This window comes from Pantherophis guttatus, chromosome 1, assembly GCF_059756535.1.
Source record: "Pantherophis guttatus breed Tessera chromosome 1, ASM5975653v1, whole genome shotgun sequence".
Lineage (NCBI taxonomy): Eukaryota > Metazoa > Chordata > Lepidosauria > Squamata > Colubridae > Pantherophis > Pantherophis guttatus.
The window spans coordinates 222,572,399-222,594,077 of NC_142063.1; the positions used below are offsets into that span (position 1 = coordinate 222,572,399).

At 36.2% G+C, this 21,679-nt stretch overlaps 2 protein-coding genes across 6 annotated transcripts in view; one reads left to right on the forward strand and one right to left on the reverse strand.

The window, feature by feature from the left end:
- The window catches only part of CILK1 (ciliogenesis associated kinase 1), a 29,221-nt gene extending 28,412 nt beyond the window's left edge, over window positions 1-809 (reverse strand). For 2 of the 3 annotated variants that reach the window (XM_034436722.2, XM_087882455.1), the window contains exon 1: window positions 311-786. The gene's annotated coding sequence lies outside the window, so the exon portion shown is untranslated. Of the gene's footprint in view, window positions 1-310 lie in introns of all 3 variants that reach the window. The other variant, XM_087882454.1, reaches the window with a different exon arrangement.
- On the forward strand, window positions 437-20,845 carry FBXO9 (F-box protein 9). 3 transcript variants are annotated; one of them, XM_034436728.3, is made up of 13 exons: window positions 437-787; window positions 3,769-3,846; window positions 4,227-4,379; window positions 5,069-5,126; window positions 8,625-8,724; window positions 10,543-10,670; window positions 11,639-11,753; window positions 12,888-13,006; window positions 14,565-14,655; window positions 15,695-15,790; window positions 16,147-16,240; window positions 17,265-17,419; window positions 19,644-20,845. In XM_034436728.3, exons 1-13 carry the CDS (start codon window positions 785-787, stop codon window positions 19,750-19,752), a joined length of 1,299 nt encoding a protein of 432 aa, XP_034292619.1. In that variant the 5' UTR covers window positions 437-784; the 3' UTR covers window positions 19,753-20,845. The 3 variants fall into 3 exon arrangements, with proteins under 3 accessions (XP_034292619.1, XP_034292621.1, XP_034292620.1); XM_034436729.3 differs by lacking the exon at window positions 437-787 and adding an exon at window positions 880-1,461; XM_034436730.3 differs by lacking the exon at window positions 4,227-4,379 and having other exon boundaries at window positions 647-787.
- Window positions 20,846-21,679: the final 834 nt, after the last annotated feature.

A 21,679-nucleotide genomic window follows, 5' to 3' on the forward strand; every position in this document is an offset into this window, starting at 1 on the left:
CTTCCCCTATTTTAAATTTTATGATGTTTGTGTGTCTATATTTTTCTTGACTGTACACCGCCTTGAGTCCTACGCGAGAAAGGCGGTATAGAAATATAATTAATAAATAAATAAATAATAAATTTTCCTCTTTCTCATCTGGGAATTAAGGAGGCAAAATACAAGAAGTTTGTAACTGGGGCTGCCCTTCCATAGCCGTAACTGAAGGGGAAAAAAACCATTCCCTACTTTCTAAATTCGAAAGCCCTAAACCAGCCAATCCCAGCGCCGACTAGTTTGGCCAGCTCCCAGAGTCCCTTGCGACGCTTACGTTTCCTAGCGCAAAATACGAAGGGAATAAGTCACAGGGACCGCGCGCAGCCTTCTGGGAAGCGCAGTCCACGTGAAGGTCTCCGCTCCTTTTCTGTTTATGTTGGTCTAGGCGCATGCGCGCTCCGCCGCTTTGCCTGCTCCATCTCGTTCGGTCGCTGACGTTCCCTCGCGCGCTCGCAATCGCTCCTCGTTGTCTTGAGAAAATGGCTGCCGTACGACGCGCTCGCAGTGACTCCCGCTGCGTAGTTCGCTTTTCTGACCGAGAACTCTGCTAAATTTTCTTCCCTGCTTGGTACCCGTTCGAGAGGGAGGTGAATAAAGAGTCCAAAAAGAGACCCGACAGCCGTTGAGAGGCGGCGGAAACCTTCAACCAACCGGACAGGCCGCCCGAGTTCGAAACGGCCACAGCGCTGCCGTTTGACGAGAGTGACAGTTGGACAGACGGCCTGGCTGCCTCAGCCTCGGCCTCAGCATGGTGAGGGGAGGGGCTGCGGAGCGGATGCGCGTGACGAGAGCGCGAGAAGGGCGGGTTGGTGGGGGTCTCGCGCTCTTAACGGACTGTCGCCGAAGCGGATAGGTAGCCCCGCCCTCGAGAGGGAGCGACGCGTGAGGGGGAGGCGAGGCGGCCGATACGGTAGCCTTTCAGTCGCCTCAGTTCGGCCTCTCACTGAATGTTTGTGGAATAATTATAGGCTTATAATTTGAAGGTGCTTAGCGAATAAAGAAGCCTCTCGTTAACAAAGTGCGCAAGGTAGCTTTAGGATATATATATATATATATTTAAAAAAAACGCGAAAGGTGCACAAGTGAGCACGCCATACAGTTTAAAAGATTTACAAGGCCAAGCTGTGCAGCAAGTCTTTTAAGTAGATTCGATCGAAAAGACCAAACATAGCCGTCCATCGCCAGAAGGTGCTGAAGCCTTTAGTTAAACAAGCGGTTTCCGCCTGATGTCAGAAACAGTTGGAATAAGATATTGGATGAATGCGGTTCGGGATGTCAGAATAGAACTAGGCACTTGTTTCTAGCAAATCCCTGGAAAATGCTAGCAAAGAGACTAGCGTGACATCTGCACTGCCTGCTCTCTTTTTCACGTGATTGTTTCCAAGAAGAAGAAAGAATATCATCAGCTTAACAACTTTGGCAAAGGTAATTTGTTTTTTAAACAATCAGACAGAATCATACAAGAGAAAATTAGGTGGGCACATGCAGTTTAACTGCAATTTGTTGGACAACCGTAGTGAATGTGCAGATATTGAGATTTTTTTTGCCACCCACTTGCCAATTCTATGTGGCTTACAATATACGAAATAAAATTTTAATAAAATGCCTTAGTAAAACCAATAAATATAGATGTCTTTAAAAAGTCTGTTTTTGTCATCTTCTGAAACATGGAAGAGGCACATCTGATTTGGGCAAGGTGTTCCAGCGGAAAGGGTCTATTGCTGAGAAAATCAAGCCTCTGGGTTCCCATCTCCTTTCCCCCCCCCATCTGGGGTATCCATTCTCTAATAGATCATGAACATAGTACAGATTTTACATGAAGGAGACTGTTCCAAAGGTTATAAAGGCCCAAGCAGAAATGTATCCAAAGGCTTGACATCTCTTCTGCAACAGCATCAGATTGATACCACCCTCTCAGAAAAGAGTGGAACTACTTCAAAACTATCTCCAATCCCCCTCTCTTGCAAGCAGCTCAAAAAGATACCATGTTATGATACCGAAACTTGCACAGAGGTCTACAGGAAAGGAGAGAGTATCACAGCTGTTTCAAGTTGCATCTACAAAAATAAGTGCTCTGTTTCATGCCTTGTTTAGAAAGGATCCAGATAATCTTGTCTCATCCAGGACCCTTTTGTAGTTGAAGCCTAGCTACCTTTTCTGCAACTTTTTCAAGCAGTAGTAGGTTGGATAAGTGGATCCATGGAAGTATTTTTAAAAAGAGAGCACAGCTTCTTTAATGGCTGAAGGCATTGCCCCCTCCTCCTTTAGTAGTGCATTGATTTATCAGCTGAATCCATGTACTCCAGTTCTTGTTAGAAATTCACATTGAAGAGCAAGGATCTAATTTGCACATAGCCTCCTCAGGCATCCGCCTTGAAGAAATCCTGAGAAGTGTGGGACAGTTTTACAAATTGATTAAAGAAATAAAATAATTGCAACACAATATTCTCTATATAGAGAGTGAAAAGCATGGGAGTGGGGAACATTAGACTGGATGGGCCTTTTAACTGAACAGTTTTTTAAACTAGGGATGATGTACATCTCTATTATTGCTTATCTAGTTCCAAGGAAGCAGTTAGCTTATCAACATTAAACTTGATAACAGATGAGGGAGAACAAGTTGAAATTAAATCAAGACAAAACAAAAGTGCTTTTGGAAAACAGAAAGCTGGACTTGGAGAGTGTGGTAAAACCTGTTTTGGATGAGATTGCCCTCCCTCAAGAGGAGCAGATTTGCCATTTGGCAGCAATCCTGAATCTGCAGGTGAAGGCTATCACATAACATATCTATTCTTTAGTTGCAACCTGTCTGAGTTCTGCAATATGTTTATCTTATGGCTCTTCTTAAAGTGTACTTGAAAATAGTAATTGGTGCAAAAATGCAATAGATAGGTTGCTATCTGATACAGGGTACAAAGATCAGACAATGCTTGTAGTGAAAGATTTGTATTAGGCTTGATTACTTGAGGTACTGCCTTTGCTATTGTGAATCTTCCCATTTAGTAAGATAATGAGGCCTTTTGGAAGATTACTCTGTGGTACCTCTTGTAGGGCATCAAAGCAATAGCTCCAAAAAAGTATATTTGGTTTGCAATCTCCCATCCATGCCACTAGTGGATACTATTTTGTCAGCAGGATTATAGAGTTGGTTTCAAGACAATGAAATTTTGCTCCATCTTGGAATCAGTTTTCCAGTTGTATACTGGCAAAATTTTGAATGCATACACACTGAACTTCAGAAATATTTGTTGGGTTTCCTACATTGTGATAATGCAAACCTCAAACATCTGAAACAGTTCTGAAATTTTAAGTGAAGCAATAAAAAAATCCTTAAAATTAATGAAATAAATAATTACCCTGATAAAATCTAGAGGAGACTAGATACATTGTCAGGTCATGGCAAAACTTTTGCACTATGGAAGATTTCCTAATCTTCAAAATAAATTTATCCCCAGAGTAGATATACCACAGGAAACACCTGCCTCTATAACATCATTAAAGGAATTTCAATAAGCCATAGAATCACTAATATATCGTGAATATAAGGATTGATTAGGCCTATATTGAAGCAATTACCTAGGTAACATTAGTTGTTTAGGGCTTTTCATTAACATTGCAAATGTCTCAGCAACTGATTAAAATGGACCATCTCTAATAATTTTTTGTTAGTATTTGATTTTACGATACTAATATATAATGACTTGGAATACTAACTTGATCTTTCTTTATTAGGCAGAAGGAGAAGAAGATTCTTGCTCTGACATAGTAAAGGAGAATGACAATGACAATTCTGGTGAAGCAAATCTTGAGGTATGCTGTTTTATCTTCACTTGTGTAGTCATATATACAATTTTATTCTTTATTCCATGTGCCTTTGTACTTTTATCTCCACACTTTAAAACTTTCCTGTATATTAGCTTTAAATGGAAACAGTTTTATTTTGGGGAATGCAGTTGCAGTGGTCCTGGAAATAATTATTTTTTCATAAGAATAATTGTTTATTAGAGAGCATGAAAAATCAACTTACTGGTAGTAGAAAAATATTTCTATCCATGTGACAGAAATACTTTATATTCTTGATAGGAACATACATCCCTAGAAATGCAGTATTCCTTTTCTTTCTATCTGTAGAACTTCAGCTGCTGCTTTTTATAATGTTTATTGATCATTCTTCAAAAATGGATTTTTAGGCAGAGCTTCAGATGTTCAGAGCCCAGTGGATGTTTGAACTTACCCCAGGGGGGAGCTCTACAGGTCTGGAAACTCGATCCTGCAGAACAAGAGGGTCTTTATTAAAGACCATAGATACCAAAGGGAAACTCGAACTTGCAAAAGAGGAAAAGGTAAACAATTTAAACCTCCTAAGAGCCATGGTGGTGCTGCAGGCTAATTCTGCTGACTGCCAGCAGTTCGGTTCCCACTGGCTCAAGATTGACTCAGCCTTCCATCCTTCCGAGGTCAGTAAAATGAGGACCGAGATTGTTGGGGGCAGTATGCTGACTCAACCGCTTAGAGAAGGCTGTAAAAGCACTATGAAGCGGTATATAAGTCTAAGGGCTATTGTTATTGCTATTTCTAAACTTAACATTCATCTTTTAGTGTTTCAGTATATATAAAGTATAACCTATTTTTTTATTTCTATTCTTACAATTGAGTTGTATCTTATTTTATTGAAATAATAAGTATTCAGTATTAAAAGAAAAAAAACTTGTCCTGAATTCCCTGTACATTTGTTTGGATTTATGTTCAAGGAAGTAAAGGCACAAATATGATTAAAAACACGATCAGATATTGAAGTAAAAAAAAAAGATTGCAGTGCTTTAACATGATTAAAATTAAAGTAATCAGTTTTGGTCCATAATTAGGTTGTTTATTAAAATTTAATTAGCCATGGAAAAACTGCTTTTGATTTTTTTTAAAAAAAATAGTATTTAAAAAAAATACTAATAGAAGATTGTATTTCATTACTTAAGTCAATTTTCATTGCTTACATGTAAGGGATTCCCAAAACAAATGACTAATTTTTGTGCAGGCAAGAGAACTGTTCCTGAAGGCAGTGGAACAAGAGCAAAATGGAGCTCTTTATGAAGGTAATCTAACATTCTGATGTAATGTCATATATTAATTTCTTGGACCATGCTCCTTATGAGCTGAAACCATTTAGTGTTATAGTGAAAAATGCAATATAGAGATTAATTATTAAGAGGCAAAGTGGTTGTCAAATTCCCAGCATATAATTTGTGTATATACTGTTCTCTGGGAGGTGTTGAGCCCCATCTAGTAGCTGGAGACAAATCCTTTATTGTTTCGAAACCGATCTGGCCCTTTAAGGCATCCATCTTCCCATTATCACTTATTTCCAAAAACAAGTGCATTTGAAAGACATCAAGCAGTCATTTCTCTTCCACTTTCCTTAGTGCTGTGGTGCTGCAGTGTGTTCTTGCCCTTCTAAAAAAGGGTCTGAACACAGCTTCTTTTGTGTGCGGTGGGGTGGTTGCTTGTGAAGCCGAGGATCTGGTCCATGTGAGTAGGTTTGCAGTAGACACGGGTTTCTAGTTCTTCATTGCTTATTCTCCTTATGTCAGTATCAAGGAATGGGAGTCTTGTCTGTTTCCTCTTCATGTGTGAATTTGATCCTGGGGAATATGTTATTGAGTAGGTGGTGTGTTTGGGAGCATTTGGTGGTGATGATGATGGTGTCGTCAATGTAGCATGTTCAAAATTTTGGTTGGATGGTGGGTAGGGCTATGGATTCAAGTCATTGCATGACTGCTTCTGCTATTAGGCCTGATATAAGTGATCCCATGGGGTGCCTTGTACTTGCAAGTAAATTTTCCCATTAAACTTGAAGTATGCATTGAGGCATAGATCCAGAAATTTCATGATGGTGTCTATGGACATGGAGTGTTCTATGGGAGTCACCTTTGTGGGTATAGTGTATAGTGAGTAGATGGTGTATGGTTTGTTTAGCCAGGTTAGTGCCATGGTGACAAGTGCGGTGACATCAAAGGAGACCATAATTTCTTCCTTGTTGATCTTGGTGTGCTTCATGAGTTGGAGAAATTGTTCTGGGGAATTTATTGATTCACTTTTGTCAATTTTGTTATGCTGCATCCTGATTCTGCAGTTGTTGAAATTCATTTTTTTTCTCATTAATCTACATTCAGTAGATGACAAAGTGAAAACATAATTTTAGAATTGTATATAAATTTATTAAAAAGAAAAAAACTGAAATATCACATTGGCATAAGTATTCAAACCCTTTGCAACAACATGTGAAACTTAGCTCTGGTGCCTCCCATTTCTCTTCAACGTTGCTCACATGTTTCTATACCTTGAATGGAGTCAACCTGTAGTAAATTAAATTTATTGGACATGATTTGGAAAGGCACACACCTTTTTATAGAAGGTGTCACAGCTGACAATGCATACTGTAGCAGAGCAAAAGCCATGAGATGAAAGAAACTGCCTACAGAACTCAGAGATAGGATTATTGCAAGGCTACAATAACATTTCTGCTGCACTGAAGGTTCCTAAGAGCACAGTGGCCTCCATAATTCTCAAGTGGAAGAAGTTTGGGCAGGACTCTTCCAAGAGCTGGTCACCCGGTCAAACTGAGAAATCGGGGGAGAAGGGCCTTAGTAAGAGAGGTGACCAAGAACCGAATGGTCACTCTGACTGAGCTCCAGAGATCCTGTGTGGAGATGGGACAGAGTTTCAGAAGGACAACTATCACTGCAGTCCTCCACCAATCTGGGCTTTATGGCAGAGTGGCTAGATGGAAGCCTCTCTTCAGTGCAAAACACATGAAAGCCTGCTTAGAGTTTTTTCCTCACAGTCTGAGAGTCCTTTTGGTGCCTTTTTGCAAACTCCAAATGGGCTTGCTCAGATCTGTGCTTTGCAATAATCCTGTTTCTGAGCTCTGTAGGCAGTTTTTTTCACCTCATGGCTTTTGCTCTGCTACAGTATGCATTGTCAGCTGTGACGCCTTCTATAGAGAGGTGTGTGACTTTCCAAACCATGTCCAATCAATTAGATTTACCACAGGTGGACTTCAATCAAGATGTCGAAACAGGTCAGCAACAATGAAGAGAAATGGGAGGCACCAGAGCTAAATTTCACATGTTGCAAAGGCTCTGAATACTTATGCCAATGTTATATTTCAGTTTTTTCTTTTTAATAAATTTACAAACATTTCTAAAATTCTGTTTTCCCTTTGTCATTATTGGGTATTAAATGTAGGTTGATGAGAAAAAAACAAATTTCAACAACTGTAGAATCAGGCTGCAGAAATTGACAAAAGTGACAAAAGTGAAGGGGGTCTGAATACTTTCTGAATGCACTGTAGATTTATCTGTATTTGTTAATTGTTATACTCACCAGCAACTCAACATTGCTTATTTTGTATTTAGGTTCTTACTGTATGTATTTCTATTTTACTCAGTCTCACTATCCTGTTCCTTTAATAAAATATCTAGATCTACACACATGGTCTGGTTTATTAAAGGATAGATGGTTTTAGCTGCATGTCAAGCTGCACACAGTATAATATGTAGTGAGGATAGAATGGATTAAGAGTTATATTTGTTTTTTCAAATGCAGACTAAATAATTTAATTATAAAAATAAAGATGGGTCACAATAGGTTAGAGGATCACATACTTGCTAGTTTTGACATGGATGAACCATATTCAAAATTGTGCTCAACTCTGAGGTGAATTAGTTAGGCAGCTGGAAAATAAAGATTTCTGACTAACTACCCACAGGGTTATTATAAAGATTAAAATTTATTTGAAAACATTTTGAATTGTGAAGGATATTATAAAAAACCATTTTACTGGCACAGTAATTTTGAAGTAAGTATTGTGATAAATGGACTTTGGGATGTTTTAAAATATTTTTAATAAAGACAGCAATATGGTTAATGTATACAAAATCCCCTCTCCTGTCCCTTCTGATTTATCTTTTCTCTTTTTTTTTTAATGGGAGGGGAGTATGTTGCCAAGTAACCTTACAGTCTTTATTCCAATAATATTTCTGGTCCTCATATATTCAAACAAGCGTCTTGTGATATTAGGTGATATTATAAGGCCACAATCTTACCAGTTTATTTTCTAGTGAATGGGTGCTTGGTGATTGATCATACTAATGAAGACAGTGGCCAAAATATGTTCTCAACATTTCAAATCTGCTAACTGGCCCAAGCAACTGTGCCAGTTTTTTTGTTACACTTCAATCTCGGAGTACTTACCTTGCCCTGTCTACTAACTATTCAATGATCCTTGTTGCTGATTCAATCTATTGCTCCACTCCCCCCTGCCTGGTCACCACATTTTATGAATACCTGTAAAAAAGTATGGAAATAGTTAAATATTTATATTATTAAAATGGCCTTTAATTAATTACAGTGATTGTACTCTCCTATCATCATTTTTTGCAGAATATGTTTTGAATTAATAGTATAATAACAAAAGAAAGAAAAGTTGCATAAGAACTCTGTTAATGCACTGATTTTTAAAAGTTCATTTTAAATAGTTATTCCAAAGTGTATGAACAATCAATTTAAATAACCATTGCTTTTATTTTTAGCTATTAAATTTTACCGTCTGGCTATGCAATTGGTCCCAGATATTGAGTTTAAAATTACCTATACCAGATCTCCAGAAGGTGACAGTATTGGGAAAAACTAGTAAGTATATATGAATATATATATCTATGTATTATTTGAAAAAGTTGTACTCGGTATATACTGGATTTCATATATATATATAGTTAGTGGTGATGTTAGATGGACATGACCACAGTAAATAGTCTAATCCACATCTTAGTGGATTAGACTATTACTAGAGTGTAAATTCACAAATAGCTCAAGTATAGAAGATATTCTGAATTTACTTGGTAAAAACTATCCTGCTGCACAATTAAGGTAGTATCCAAAGGCTTACTGTTACATATATATTTTGGTCTGATTGATTTTTTTGAACCAAAGACTCTATTGAATAATCAGAATTTTTAAGGATGTTCTAGGTCTCAAATTACTACTTTTCTAACAGAATTTACTTTGTCCTATACTATTTGTGAAGAAACTAGAAGAAGAAAAGGTAGTATCCCCAAACAAGGCAAAAACAATGTGATACATACACAGTTAATATGGGAAATCCAATATGAACTGAAGGAGCCAACTCTCCTATCACAGTTAGAAAATACAGGTAGCCCTCGACTTACAACCATTTGTTTACTGACCATTCAAAATTACAACAGCAAAAGTAATTTATGACCATTTCTCACACAACCGTTGCAGCATCCCTAAGATTACATGTTCAAAATTCAGATGCCTGGCAACTGGCATGTATTTAAATAGTTGCAGTGTCCTAGGATCATGTGATCATCTTTTGCAACTTTCTGACAAGCAAAGTCAATGGGGAAACAGATTCACTTAACTGTGCTATTAACTTAATTGCAGTGATTCACTTAACAAGTATGGGAAGAAAGATTGTAAAGTGGAGCAAAATTCATTTAACAACTGTTGTTTAGTAACAAAATTTTGGGCTCAATTGTGATCATATTCTTTCTCCCACTCTCAAAATCTAAATGTGTCCTTTTGTAGTAATAAAAGAAAATCCTTTGAAAGTTTAAAACTGGAAAAAATGGCAGTTGGGAAAACCATTATAGCATTCTCTTTTACTGGTTCTTGTGTCTCATTTGCAATTCTGGGAAGCTGTTAAGACAATATTATATGCATCAGTGTGTTCTTGACTTCACGTTTGGGAACATTTCCTTTGCCAAATACTAGTTCGAATGTAAATGTAAATGTAAATATGATTGACATTAATGGGCTTTAATATTAACAAGTCTGTTCATCTGTTGTACAGGTAGTCCTCGAGTTATGAATGTAATGGAGCCTGCCCATTCCATTCGTAACCTGAGAATTTGTTGGAGTGAATCTTGTACCTTGAACAGGATCACTCCCTCCTTTTGCCCATGCATTCGCTAATCACTTAATTCACGAGGCTCGTTAAGTGCACCTGAGATCCGCCCCTCCGACGCTCTGTTCAGGCCTCCAGGCCTATTGCCGGCCGAAATTGAGCTTCTGGGGTGCGGATCCGCCCCTCCAACGCTCCATTCAGGCCTTTGTGGGCTCCCCCGGCCCATTGCAAGCCGAAATGGAACTTCCGGATCCACCCTCCCAAAGCTTCATTTCAGCCTGCAACGGGCTGAGCAGGCCCGTGGACACCCAAACAGAGCATCAGAGGGGTGGATCCGCCCCTCAGAAGCTCCATTTCAACCTGCAACGTGCAGGATGAATGTTGCAGAGCCTCTGCGGTTGTTCGAAAGGGTGAACAACTGCCATGGTGCTGCAAGATTCATAGTTTCAGGACTTGTTTGTAAATGCTAGGGGGCGCTTATCGCGTAACTTTGAACATTCCCTAAGGGAATGCTCGTATCCTGGGGATTACCTGTACTATATTATGATTTTCTGGTCTCATATTATGCCTGTGTTTTGTAGCATTGAAGATAATGAAGATGATAGCAAAATGGCTGACCTTCTCTCTTACTTTCAACAACTCACTCTTCAGGAATCATCCATCAAACTATGTCAGCCTGAGCTTGATCTGAGTCAGACTCATATCTCAGGTAAAAGAACATTTTCTATAGGAAATTAGTGGGCATATTTTAATATAGAAGATCATGAAAGGGATGTTCAGAAACCATGCTGAACAGGAGAAAACAGTTTGAGATGTTTAATAGGAACCGTATAGATTTTAGCAATAAAATAGTTCCTTCTTCATTGTTATAATTCATATATGTTGCAGGCTTAACATAATGCTTTCCTAGTAGTAAATACATTTAGCATAAGAAAATTATTCTAAAAATAGGGATCTGTAGAAATTTTTTAATTTAAAGTTATCTTATAAATTGTAATTCACGTTTCTACTAAATTTCACTGGGTTCCTAACTGAATGCCAATTTATAAAAAAGAATGTTAATTGTGACAGTTGCTGTAAGTGCTTGTTCTAGAATTCTAAATCTAACAATTAAAAAATAAAATATGTGCTGTTACTATATTTTGTTATCTGAAATTGAAAGAAGAAAAGTTCATTTTTTGATATTCATATCCATTGTTATTAGAATACATGTAAACATGTTGACATGCAGAGTAATTATTTTTGTAAAATGAATGATTTATGAAAGATTCAGCCACCTGCAAAAATAGCGGTTTGGATGAACATATCACGCTTAAATGTAATTTTTTAAAAACACTAGATTTGAAGATGCATTGATGTTTGTTTAGTATAATATAATACCACATTAAGTGTGGAATCCTTTGTTCATCCTTGGAAGTAAGAAGGGAACTTTCCCTAAAGCCTCTAATATCCCCCGAAATTGGAGAGTTCAGTGATTCTCCAGTTGCTTTTTGTTGCTTGCTTGCTTTTGGTGCCAAGGGCTATAAGAGGGAGTAGAACTAATAGCAGCATTCCATTCCATCCCAAGCCAGTAATTTGGATGCCAAGAGCTCCCCCACATTGGGTTGTGTTTTTTTTTAGCATGGATCCAAATCAAACTACTGGAATTATTCTAATGTTTACATTTTTTTCCCATAGTGTTGCCTATGGAGCTGTTAATGTATATTTTTCGATGGGTAGTTTCCAGTGATCTGGACCTGAGATCTTTAGAACAGTTATCACTGGTCTGCAGAGGTTTTTACATTTGTGCCAGGTAAAATTGAAACTATCATGCAATAAAAATTTCATTTATCCGGATAAAAGTGAGTAATTTTAGGATATTTGAAATAAGTGGTGACAACCAATTTTTTGTGGTTATAAAAATAAGGTCTTTATTAAAAGTTACTGAGTTTTTTGAAGTTTTAGGTAAAAGATGTGGTCAGTTAACTAATAATACAAAGTATTTTTAAAGAAGAAGCTTCACTAACCAACTAAAAACTTATTTATCAGGCATTCTTAAAAATTCCTTTAAAATGTTTAAATGAATTACTATTACTGCAGTTAAGTAATGCTCTTATAAATGTAAATTATTCAGTGACTAATTCTTTTAATTTTGTTCTGAAAAACTAAGGTCACCCTAAGATTATAGTTTTAAAATCATAAAAATAAAAAATTATGAAATAAAAAGCAAGTATTAAAAAACTCCAGAAACTTATGAAAGTTTGAAGATTAGTGGTGGAAAGTAGTTATATGTTTCCATTAATGGAACAGTATTGAAGCAATTTCTTAGTTCTCTAAGTAGCCTTTGGATTCTCCTCTGACAAATTTATTGGAGGTTTGTAGGTTAGTTCCATTTCAAATAGCTGATTTCATTCCATCTGTTAAGCTAGTTGAATTTGACTATTCAAATCAATTTGGAAAAAAAGTTGTTTTGACTTTCCTATGCAGTTTGATTCAGTTCAAATATTTGATAAAAGTGACTTTGAATTAAACCTCTGAGTAAAACTGTGCTTAGCCTATTACTGTATTCCATAAAGTTTTGTTGCATGAGAAGCTCTGTTATTCTGATTTGGCATGTATAACACTTATACAGTCATATATTCAGAAAGAGGGGAGTTTTAAAGATAATTCTAGCATTGATTGTGAGATCTGATTCTAGTCTAATTAAGTTAAAAGCATATGCCCATGCACACACAGAATACAAAACTGATAAATGAGGGATCAGGGTGAATTAAACCTTATCAAAGTGCAATTTTCCAGAATTTATTCAAAACTGAATAATGAAATCTCATTTAAGGACACTATACAACCATCATTTGCAGTGTTGATAACCAGTAACACACAATATTTCTGATACTCTTGTTTGTGTTAACATTTTAATAATCAGATTACACTTTCTTTTTTCCAGGGACCCTGAAATCTGGCGTCAGGCTTGTTTGAAGGTTTGGGGCAGGACATGTAATAAAATGGTTCCTTATACCTCGTGGAGGGAAATGTTTGTGAAAAGACCTAGAGTTCGATTTGATGGTAAGAAACAGCAATGTTGTAATGATAATCAGGAAAGGCAGGGGCTGTATAATTGCAGCAATAGTTTCTGATTATAAATAGAAAGATTGGTTGGAAATGTGACTGGAGTATACTTGGGATTACTAACAATTATTGGCATTCTAAATATATACTTTGGCCTTATAACATAGTCCGACTTAAAAAACACATAATCACCTTTTTACTATTACTATTCTATTTTACTGAATAGAATAATTGTGATATTTGCATTTGATGAGCTATTCTCTGGGAAGAACCATTCCAGGAATTGCTAATGAAACTCCCAAAAACAAAGTGGCAAGGATACAGTTTTCCTGGATAATAAGGAAATTTTTGAATAAGGATGTTTCAGTTTGTGTGTGTATCAGTACCACTTACCTTTGCTACCGGTTCGGAATTGTGAGCGCTCGCACGCGGCGCTTCTGCGCATATGCAGAGCGTCCGTGATGATGTCTGGGCGGAGCCTCCCACCACTGCCACTACCAGTTCGCCCGAACCGGAGCGAACTGGTAGAAACCCACCACTGGTGTATATCCAGAAGCTGCATTGTAATAAAAGATAGGATCATGAAAACAAGTTAGTTAATTGAATTATTCATTAAAACAATTGCTTTTAAATAAAGTGCCCCATTTGCAAAATTAATTCACTTTTTTCTGTGTATGCAAACACTTAAGTATTCTTCTGTTGGAAGAAACCCTCTGTTTCTTCCAACAGAAACAAAAAAGATATAGTACTGTAGAGGAAATGGCAGGAAGGAAAGAAACATTTACAATAAGAAATGAAGAAAAGTGAAATGAGAGAAGGAGGGAAACAAACTAATTCAGAGATGGGGGTGCAAGGAAGAAAACACAAGAAAAAGATTGTAGAAATGTCAACAGAAGCCTTTAGGCATGAGTGCATGAATGATTACTATGTGTGCCTTCTAGTAATTTGAAATACTTTATTCCCAGCCAAGTATGCCTAGCACTTGCCCTGTTTAGATATTATGCCTATTCTATATGTGACCATTTCCTCACACTTAAAGGAGAATAGTGCAAAACTGTACTAGTCCCACCTATCCCATTCTTGCCCTTCACATGTTGAGGTGAGTCTGTAGTGGAGGATGAGAGGAGGAGGAACTATTTACGTAACTCTTGTCTCACTGAGAGTAAGAACTAATTTGTGTGTAAACACCAAGGATCCTTCTTTCTCTCTCCTGCCTCTGTTGAATTCAGTTTCTTGTATGATTTGCAGGTAGATGCTCTATATCTCTCCTACCATCTTTGTTTGCACAACAGTCTTTATTTAAAAAAATATAACAAGACTTTCCAACTTAAAGATAATTGGAAGAAAAAAAAACTATCATGCTTTTTCAATGCATGATATAGTAGTTGAATGATAAAAATCAATGCAATTATATAGTAATTGCAATAAATGAGATTATAATTGATAAATGTGTGCAAAGAAGATTGAAAATTGTAATACATTCTCTATTTCAGAATCCTAAAATATACATAATTGAATGTTTAAAGTATAAAAAGCAGGTAACTATATTTTATAGGGGTATATATCAGCAAGACGACATACATTCGTCAAGGAGAACAATCTCTTGATGGTTTCTATCGGGCATGGCACCAAGTGGACTACTACAGGTACAGACATTTTAATTATCTCTCTTGCCTCTTAAAATGAGTTAATTATCTCTCTTGTCTTCTTTCCAATGCAGTTCATGTATAGTGCTGCAAACCATGATATACAGTGAATTCAAATGATTACCTGTGTGTAAAGAGTAATAATGGTTTAGATAATTGGAGCCATGTATTTTGTGACTAAATTTTTTATAATTCTGCTTATAGACATTCCTAAAGTATTTAAAAACTACTAGGAGAAAATTGTGTGGGGATTCCAAACTGACTTTTCCATGACTCCCAGGCTATGAATATACAGAGCTAGCTTAAAGTATGTAAATTAAATCCTGAAATGAGCTGCTTTTGAATCATAATTTGATACTCTAGTATTTAATCTTCATGCTAATATCCCAATACTGGAATACTTCCAGTAACAAAACTGAATCATCATAGTTAATGAGGTCCTGTTAACATGTATTCTGTGATAAGATCCTTTATATGCAATGAGGTTTCAGAGCTTTTTTCTAATTGCATATCTACATCATTCACTTTAATTTCTTCATACTTGGACACTTTGGGAAAAGCCACATGAAAAACTGACTTTCCCTTGTACCCAGAAGACACAGAACACTCCTGATTAATATCAGTATTGATTAATACTGATTGATTGATTGATTGATTAATACTTCATATATTATCTGGCTTTTTTTTTGGTGGACAAAGCTTGAGTCCCACATTTGTGTGTTCTACTAAGATTGATACGTGACAATTTGCTCATTGTACCCATGTGTGAGTAATACGTGTATAGTGTGGGTAATTCAGGCATAGGCTGACATACAACTAACCTGATTTCTGTATGAAAGTGAGCAAGATTTGATGGATTCAGATAGATTTAGAAGTTAGTACAAGGCCCTTTGGATCCTTACATTTATCATTTGTACATTAATATTTGTTTTTAACTAAAATATGTATGTTGGGAAAGATGTTTCTTTATTTTATTGTTATTTTTAATACATTTTTGTGAACAAACCCTAATTGGGAAAATGTTGAACAATTCTTTTAGGTACCTGAGATTTTTCCCAGATGGCCAAGTAATGATGCTAACAACTCCAGAAGAACCTCAGTCTATTGTTCCTCGATTACGGACTAAAAACACAAGGTATCTTCAACATCTGTAATAAAGAATTACAGAATAATAAAGAATGTCCATGGGATCCTGATATTTTTAATGAAAAATAATTAGGTAAACAGTAAAGCTACTATTATTTTTCATTGCTAAAGAATGCATTGATCAAGTGATTTGAAAACTACACTTAAAGTTATCTTTAATGAAAGAAAACTGTGTTTTAATCTAAAGTTAATTATAATTTCAGTAAGCTCTGAATCATAGAGATTTAAGTTGGACATTATTCATTTAAATCCTATTAATTCTTGGACCTAATTTAGTATCAGCAGTGTTTTTATTAGCGCTTGAATGAATATATTTTCATGAAATGTTTTCCTTCTAAATCTCAGAACTGATGCAATCCTGCTTGGACATTATCGCCTTTCCCAGGATACAGACAATCAAACCAAAGTATTTGCTGTAATGACAAAGAAGAAGGAAGAGGTATTTATGTAAGAAAATATTAATGGTCAACAGTAATCAACTGATTAATAGAACAAGAAAACAATAAATAAGTATTGCACTTTAGGATAATTTATTAAGTAAAAATACAACTTTGGAGTAGTTCTTTCTGCAAAATACTCTCTCCAAATATTCTTAAATTCTGAATTTAAAGGAAACTATCTTTTGGCATAATTTTTTCTTTTTAAATTTGGAAGAGTTCAAAAACAAATTAAAAACTCTTGCACATCTAGAAGGTGAAATAGAAGAATTCTGCATCCATCTTCGGACATAGTTTAATAATTTTAATTGCTCTGCTTCCTGCTGCCCTGAACTAGCGAAGGCAAGCTATAGATTTAAAAAGAAGACTGATTATTTGGCAATCTATATATGGATTTTCTTTTTCCTACCTTCTAGAGGCATAGAAGATTGGAATTAAGGGCTAGAAGGTGAACAAGAAAAGACTGTAAGGAAGTGTTGAAAGCTAAGGGAGAAATTGAAGCCTAGGAATATTAGAAATTAATAAAAAGCCTTTTCCTGTTTTCTAACACTCAATAATTTTTATAGACGCTTAATATTTTCACTATCAACATTTAAAAGTCTAGTTTTAGAAATAGGATATTTATATTATTTTTAAGTATCATGTTATATTTTATATTACTATCACTGTAGAAAAATACATTTTATTATAAACGCAGAAATGATTTTGTCTGAATGAAAATCAATATTCATAGACTCCTAGAAGAAACTGATGTAGAAAAATATATCTTTTATTGTATGAATGCTGACTTTCATTCATACAATAAACATATTCTGTTTATTATTTCTCACAATAGGGACATTGTATTTTGATTTTATACATTAGCATAGGATATTGCTGATTATGGTTGGTTAGTACCAGAATATTTTGTAGAAATGAAAATGTCTTTGAAATGTAACATTTTATCTTTTAACTAGGATACAGATTTAGTAGCTATCTTTTGCTGCATATTCTTGACAGCCTATTCCTTTCTTGTTTGTTATGTAGAAACCAATTGACTATCACAAGTTCAGATATTTCTGTCGTGTCCCTGTGCAAGAAACTGATCACAGTTTTCATATAGGGTTACAGCTGAATTCCAGTGGCCGTCAGAAATTTAATAAACTCATTTGGATTCATCATTCTTGCCACATAACTTACAAGTAAGGTGTTCTTTTTCCAAATGCTATAAAAAAACTGTAAAAATCCTTGAAACCTAATCTTTCAGTCCTAACTAATAGAAGATATTTTATTTCTTTCTTTTTTACAAGATTTTTTTATGCCTGCATACAACATGTAACAAAACTTGGCAACAGAAGGAATTATATGAACATTTATAGCACATAATCATACCACTTATATAATAAGAAATGTCTGTATAACTACATTTTAAACTGGAGCCTGTAAGATTAGAAATTAGAGTTAATTTTATAACATAAATATAAATGCAACTATCTGAAAGGTGAGAATTCCCATAATATCACATTATTTCCAATTGTTTCCCTCCAACTAGCCAAACAAATATTGCCAGCAGAATATAGCGATGGAGGAATTTGGTTGTACATCAATATATAGGAAGAAAAGAAGAAGAGGAAATTCCATTGAGTGAATTGAAATCCTTTTGTAATTAATTAGATAGTTTGAAATATTTGCTAGATATTTACTCATAGATGAAGCAGAATACCAATTTTAATTTCCTAGGCAAATAAATCTAATTCGCTCAATAATATTGAACAAATCTAGCCAGGGCGATCAAACATCAAAAATATTTGCCAGACTTAACTCACTTCTTTACATGGACAATTTGGAACTCTATGGAAAAATATCATTCAGAATAGAATTGCTGCTCAACACTGGATGAAGACAAATACCTGGGCATCCTTCAAGCTGGTAACATTAAGCTCACTGAAGTCAAGAAGAAAATTAGAAGCGAATACATCAAGAGAGTGAAGAAGATCTTAAAGTCTAAACTCAGTGAAGGAAACACCATCAAGGTAGCTAACACGTGTGCAGTTCCAATCACTAGAGCTGAACTAAAATGCTGGGCTAATTCTGGCTGCACAAGACCAAGCCTTAAAAACAAATGCATGGAAAATCTAAATTGAGAACAAAGCAAATGCCAGCTCTGCAAAAAAGCTGAAAAAATAGTGGACTACCTATTAGTGGTTACAAGAATATTATACAGACTGATTATAAATGATAGCATGACAAAGTAACAATAATAGTGCATTAGAATATCTGCAAAAATATAATTTGCCTGCAAGCAAGAACTGGTGGGATCGTATAGTAGATAAAGTAATAGAAGATGAAGAAGCTAAAGTGTTCTGGGACTTTAGAATTCAAACAGACAGCTGCATAACTTAACACTTATCAGTAACAAAATCAAAAAAGTCTGGATATTAGATGCTATTACCAAAAGAAAAGATGATGTCAATAGTAATAGATGCCTTGGGTGCAATTTTACAAAAAGGCAACTTTATTTGGAACAGCTTATGTTCTGCAACAATATCTTTAACACTATCAAACAACAACCTCTGCCTATCCCAGCTCCTTGGGAAGGACTTGATAGATAGATAAAAATACCAAATCCAGTGTAAACATGCTGACTGTATGACCAACCATAATAATAAATGTATGTTGTGCCCAATTCTCAGTGTCTCTGGGTAGATTACAAATCATTAAAATGTTTAAAACAAGGGAAAAACAAAAAAAGAATAAAGATAACAAAAATGACAAAACTGGATGGGAACAATAGATGAAGGGGGCTTCAGTTACCTTTGACAAAGGCCTGGGTGCAGAACCACTTCTTCAGGACCCTTTGCAACAACACTAAGATGGGAGCCATTCAGATTTCATGGAAAACCCCATTCCAGAGACCAGGAGCCCACAGAGAATGTGGGCTTCTGAAGTCTTGACAGTTGATATTGTTTAATCAAAGAACCTCGAATCAGCCTGCCAGATCAGATAAACAATACTAAATTAAACAAATTAGTATGATATTCTTAAATTATTTTGCAGTATTTTAATAATTTGTAAATTACTCTCGTAATCATTGGCATAGGAAAATGGCATTCATGCCTCAAAGTCTCTTCTAACCATGAAAATCGTACACAACCATTTCTTTGCAGTATAATTTATACATTCATGTATTATATTGGAACCATGCTGGGTTTTTTCCCCAATAAAGCCTTAAGGTCTGCAGAATTTTGGTGTTCAATTCCATTTTGCAAAATAGCCGTATATGTAAAAATGCTCTGATTTCAAGTAAAATATTTTCTCAGATAGGATGCAGAGAGAATAGGTACAAGTTATATTATTCAAACCAGTTTTCTTCCTTCTAAGCAAGGAGTAAGACAGACATGTTTATCACTTTTTTCTCTTTTTTAGGTCTACTGGTGAGACAGCAGTCTCTTCTTTTGACATTGACAAGATGTACACCCCTTTGTTCTTTGCACGCGTGAAGAGCTTTACTGCAGTTTCAGAAAGGCCTCTCTAAGAAGCTCATATTTCTTGCATGAAAGAAATTACAGCAAACAACACTTAAGTTATAAATGTGAGTGTGTGCGTGTATGGATGGATGTGTGTGTATATACATGCGTGTGCGCACACACACACACACACTATATATATATATATATATGAATTTTATTTTAAAATTGGGAGATCTTTTTGGAAGAATATATACTGGAAATACTTTTGATTTAGGGTGGCAGGGTTATCTTTCTGGTTTTGATGTCAAATTTACGCTTTATTTTAAACTTGTTTATGTTGTGAAAAGACTTTGTAAGATACAAGGCATTTTTTGCCATCTCATTTTATGAGCAAAATTTATAAGCTGTTCTCTTTACAAAGTAAGGCTTCATCTGCCTATGCACCTTAAGTTCAGGAATTGTTATAAACATACTGCTGTACATAAAACATTGTGTGCGTGCTTGGGGAAGGCTCAAAATGTGAAGAATTTGTCCTGCATCTGTGTGTGGCCTATAAATGTATAATAGAAATTTCATGTATTGGAATTACCTTTCAGGAAGAGATGCTGATTTCAGTATAAACTACAGGTTTATGAAAAAAAGAAAAAGCAAAAGGTGAAAGTTCAGTTTCAGATGTCATTTTTTTTAATTACCTGGTTTGGTTTTAAATAATCATAATCACTTCAGATGTTATTAGGTTTAAAGTAGATGATGACAGGACAGCCACATTGCTGGATTGGTTGCCTTTGTCTTCTGGATCCTGGAAATGCACACTAAAGTGTATCATCTGAATTCTCTTATGCAAACAAACAGGGCTGCATTTTGTTTTGCTTTGTTTTTAGCTCTTCTCCTAACTGCTAAAAATACTGTACACCTCTTGGGTGTTTTGTGACACTTAACCTTTTCTTTTGGGACTCCTACAGATGTTCAGGTACTGTGTGCGGCTTCTCCTGCATATGTCATTTGGGAATTGGATGCGACTGCTGTATTTCACCTATCATAAATATGTATTTACACATACAACTCACCATTCTAAATGTTTTCCTTTTACCAAGTTGTGTCATTTTTTCATTTTGGGGGAGAATATGGTTGAAATAAAGATCACTTTGTTTGAAGTTCCATGATCTGTGTTGTCTGCCGTGCTGAGTGCCAGTTATTAGCCAGCCTGCAGAAAAATCAGCCAACAGACAGCAATAGCACTTAGACTTATATACCACTTTACTGTGCTTTACAGCCCTCTCTGGTTTACAGAGTTTACAGCCTATTGCCCCCAACAATCTGGGTCCTCATTTTACCCGCCTCGGAAGGATGGAAGGCTGAGTCAACCTTGAGCCTGGTGAGATTCGACCTGCCAAATTGCAGGTAGCCAGTAGCCTGCAGTACTGCACTCTAACCACTGCACCACTGTGGCTCATAGTACCACATGAAAGTAATAAAGTGAAAGTAATAAAGACAGCAGGACCGATAAGCGATTTGCACAGTATGCCATCAGTCCCTGAGAGAACTAATCTGTTGGGAAGATTGGGGAAGAAGCCTGATGAGGAACAGATACAGGGTTAAGGGGAATAAGGCACTGAGAGAATTAGCAGGTTCACATGCAGGGGTGAAATGCTCCCGGCTCGGGCGAGTAGGTAGCGATGGCGGCGGGCAGTTCGGAGAACTGGTAGCAAACATCCCTGCCCCCCATGCCCAGCTGAGCCGCGCGATCATCAGAGCCTTTTTTTCTTTTTAAATGGCTCTGAACAGCCAAGCTCTGACCATCCCAGCTGAGTTGCCTGCTAATCAGGCAACTCAGCTAGGATCGCCAGAGCCATGTAAAAGAAAAAAACTTTTTTCCTTTTAAATGGCTCTGACGATCCCTCCCCCTCCCACTCCCAGCTTGCTTACCTTAGCTGCTGGTCGCAACACCTTGCTGTAATCCCTGCAATCAATTGCATCAGCAAGCAACTGAAT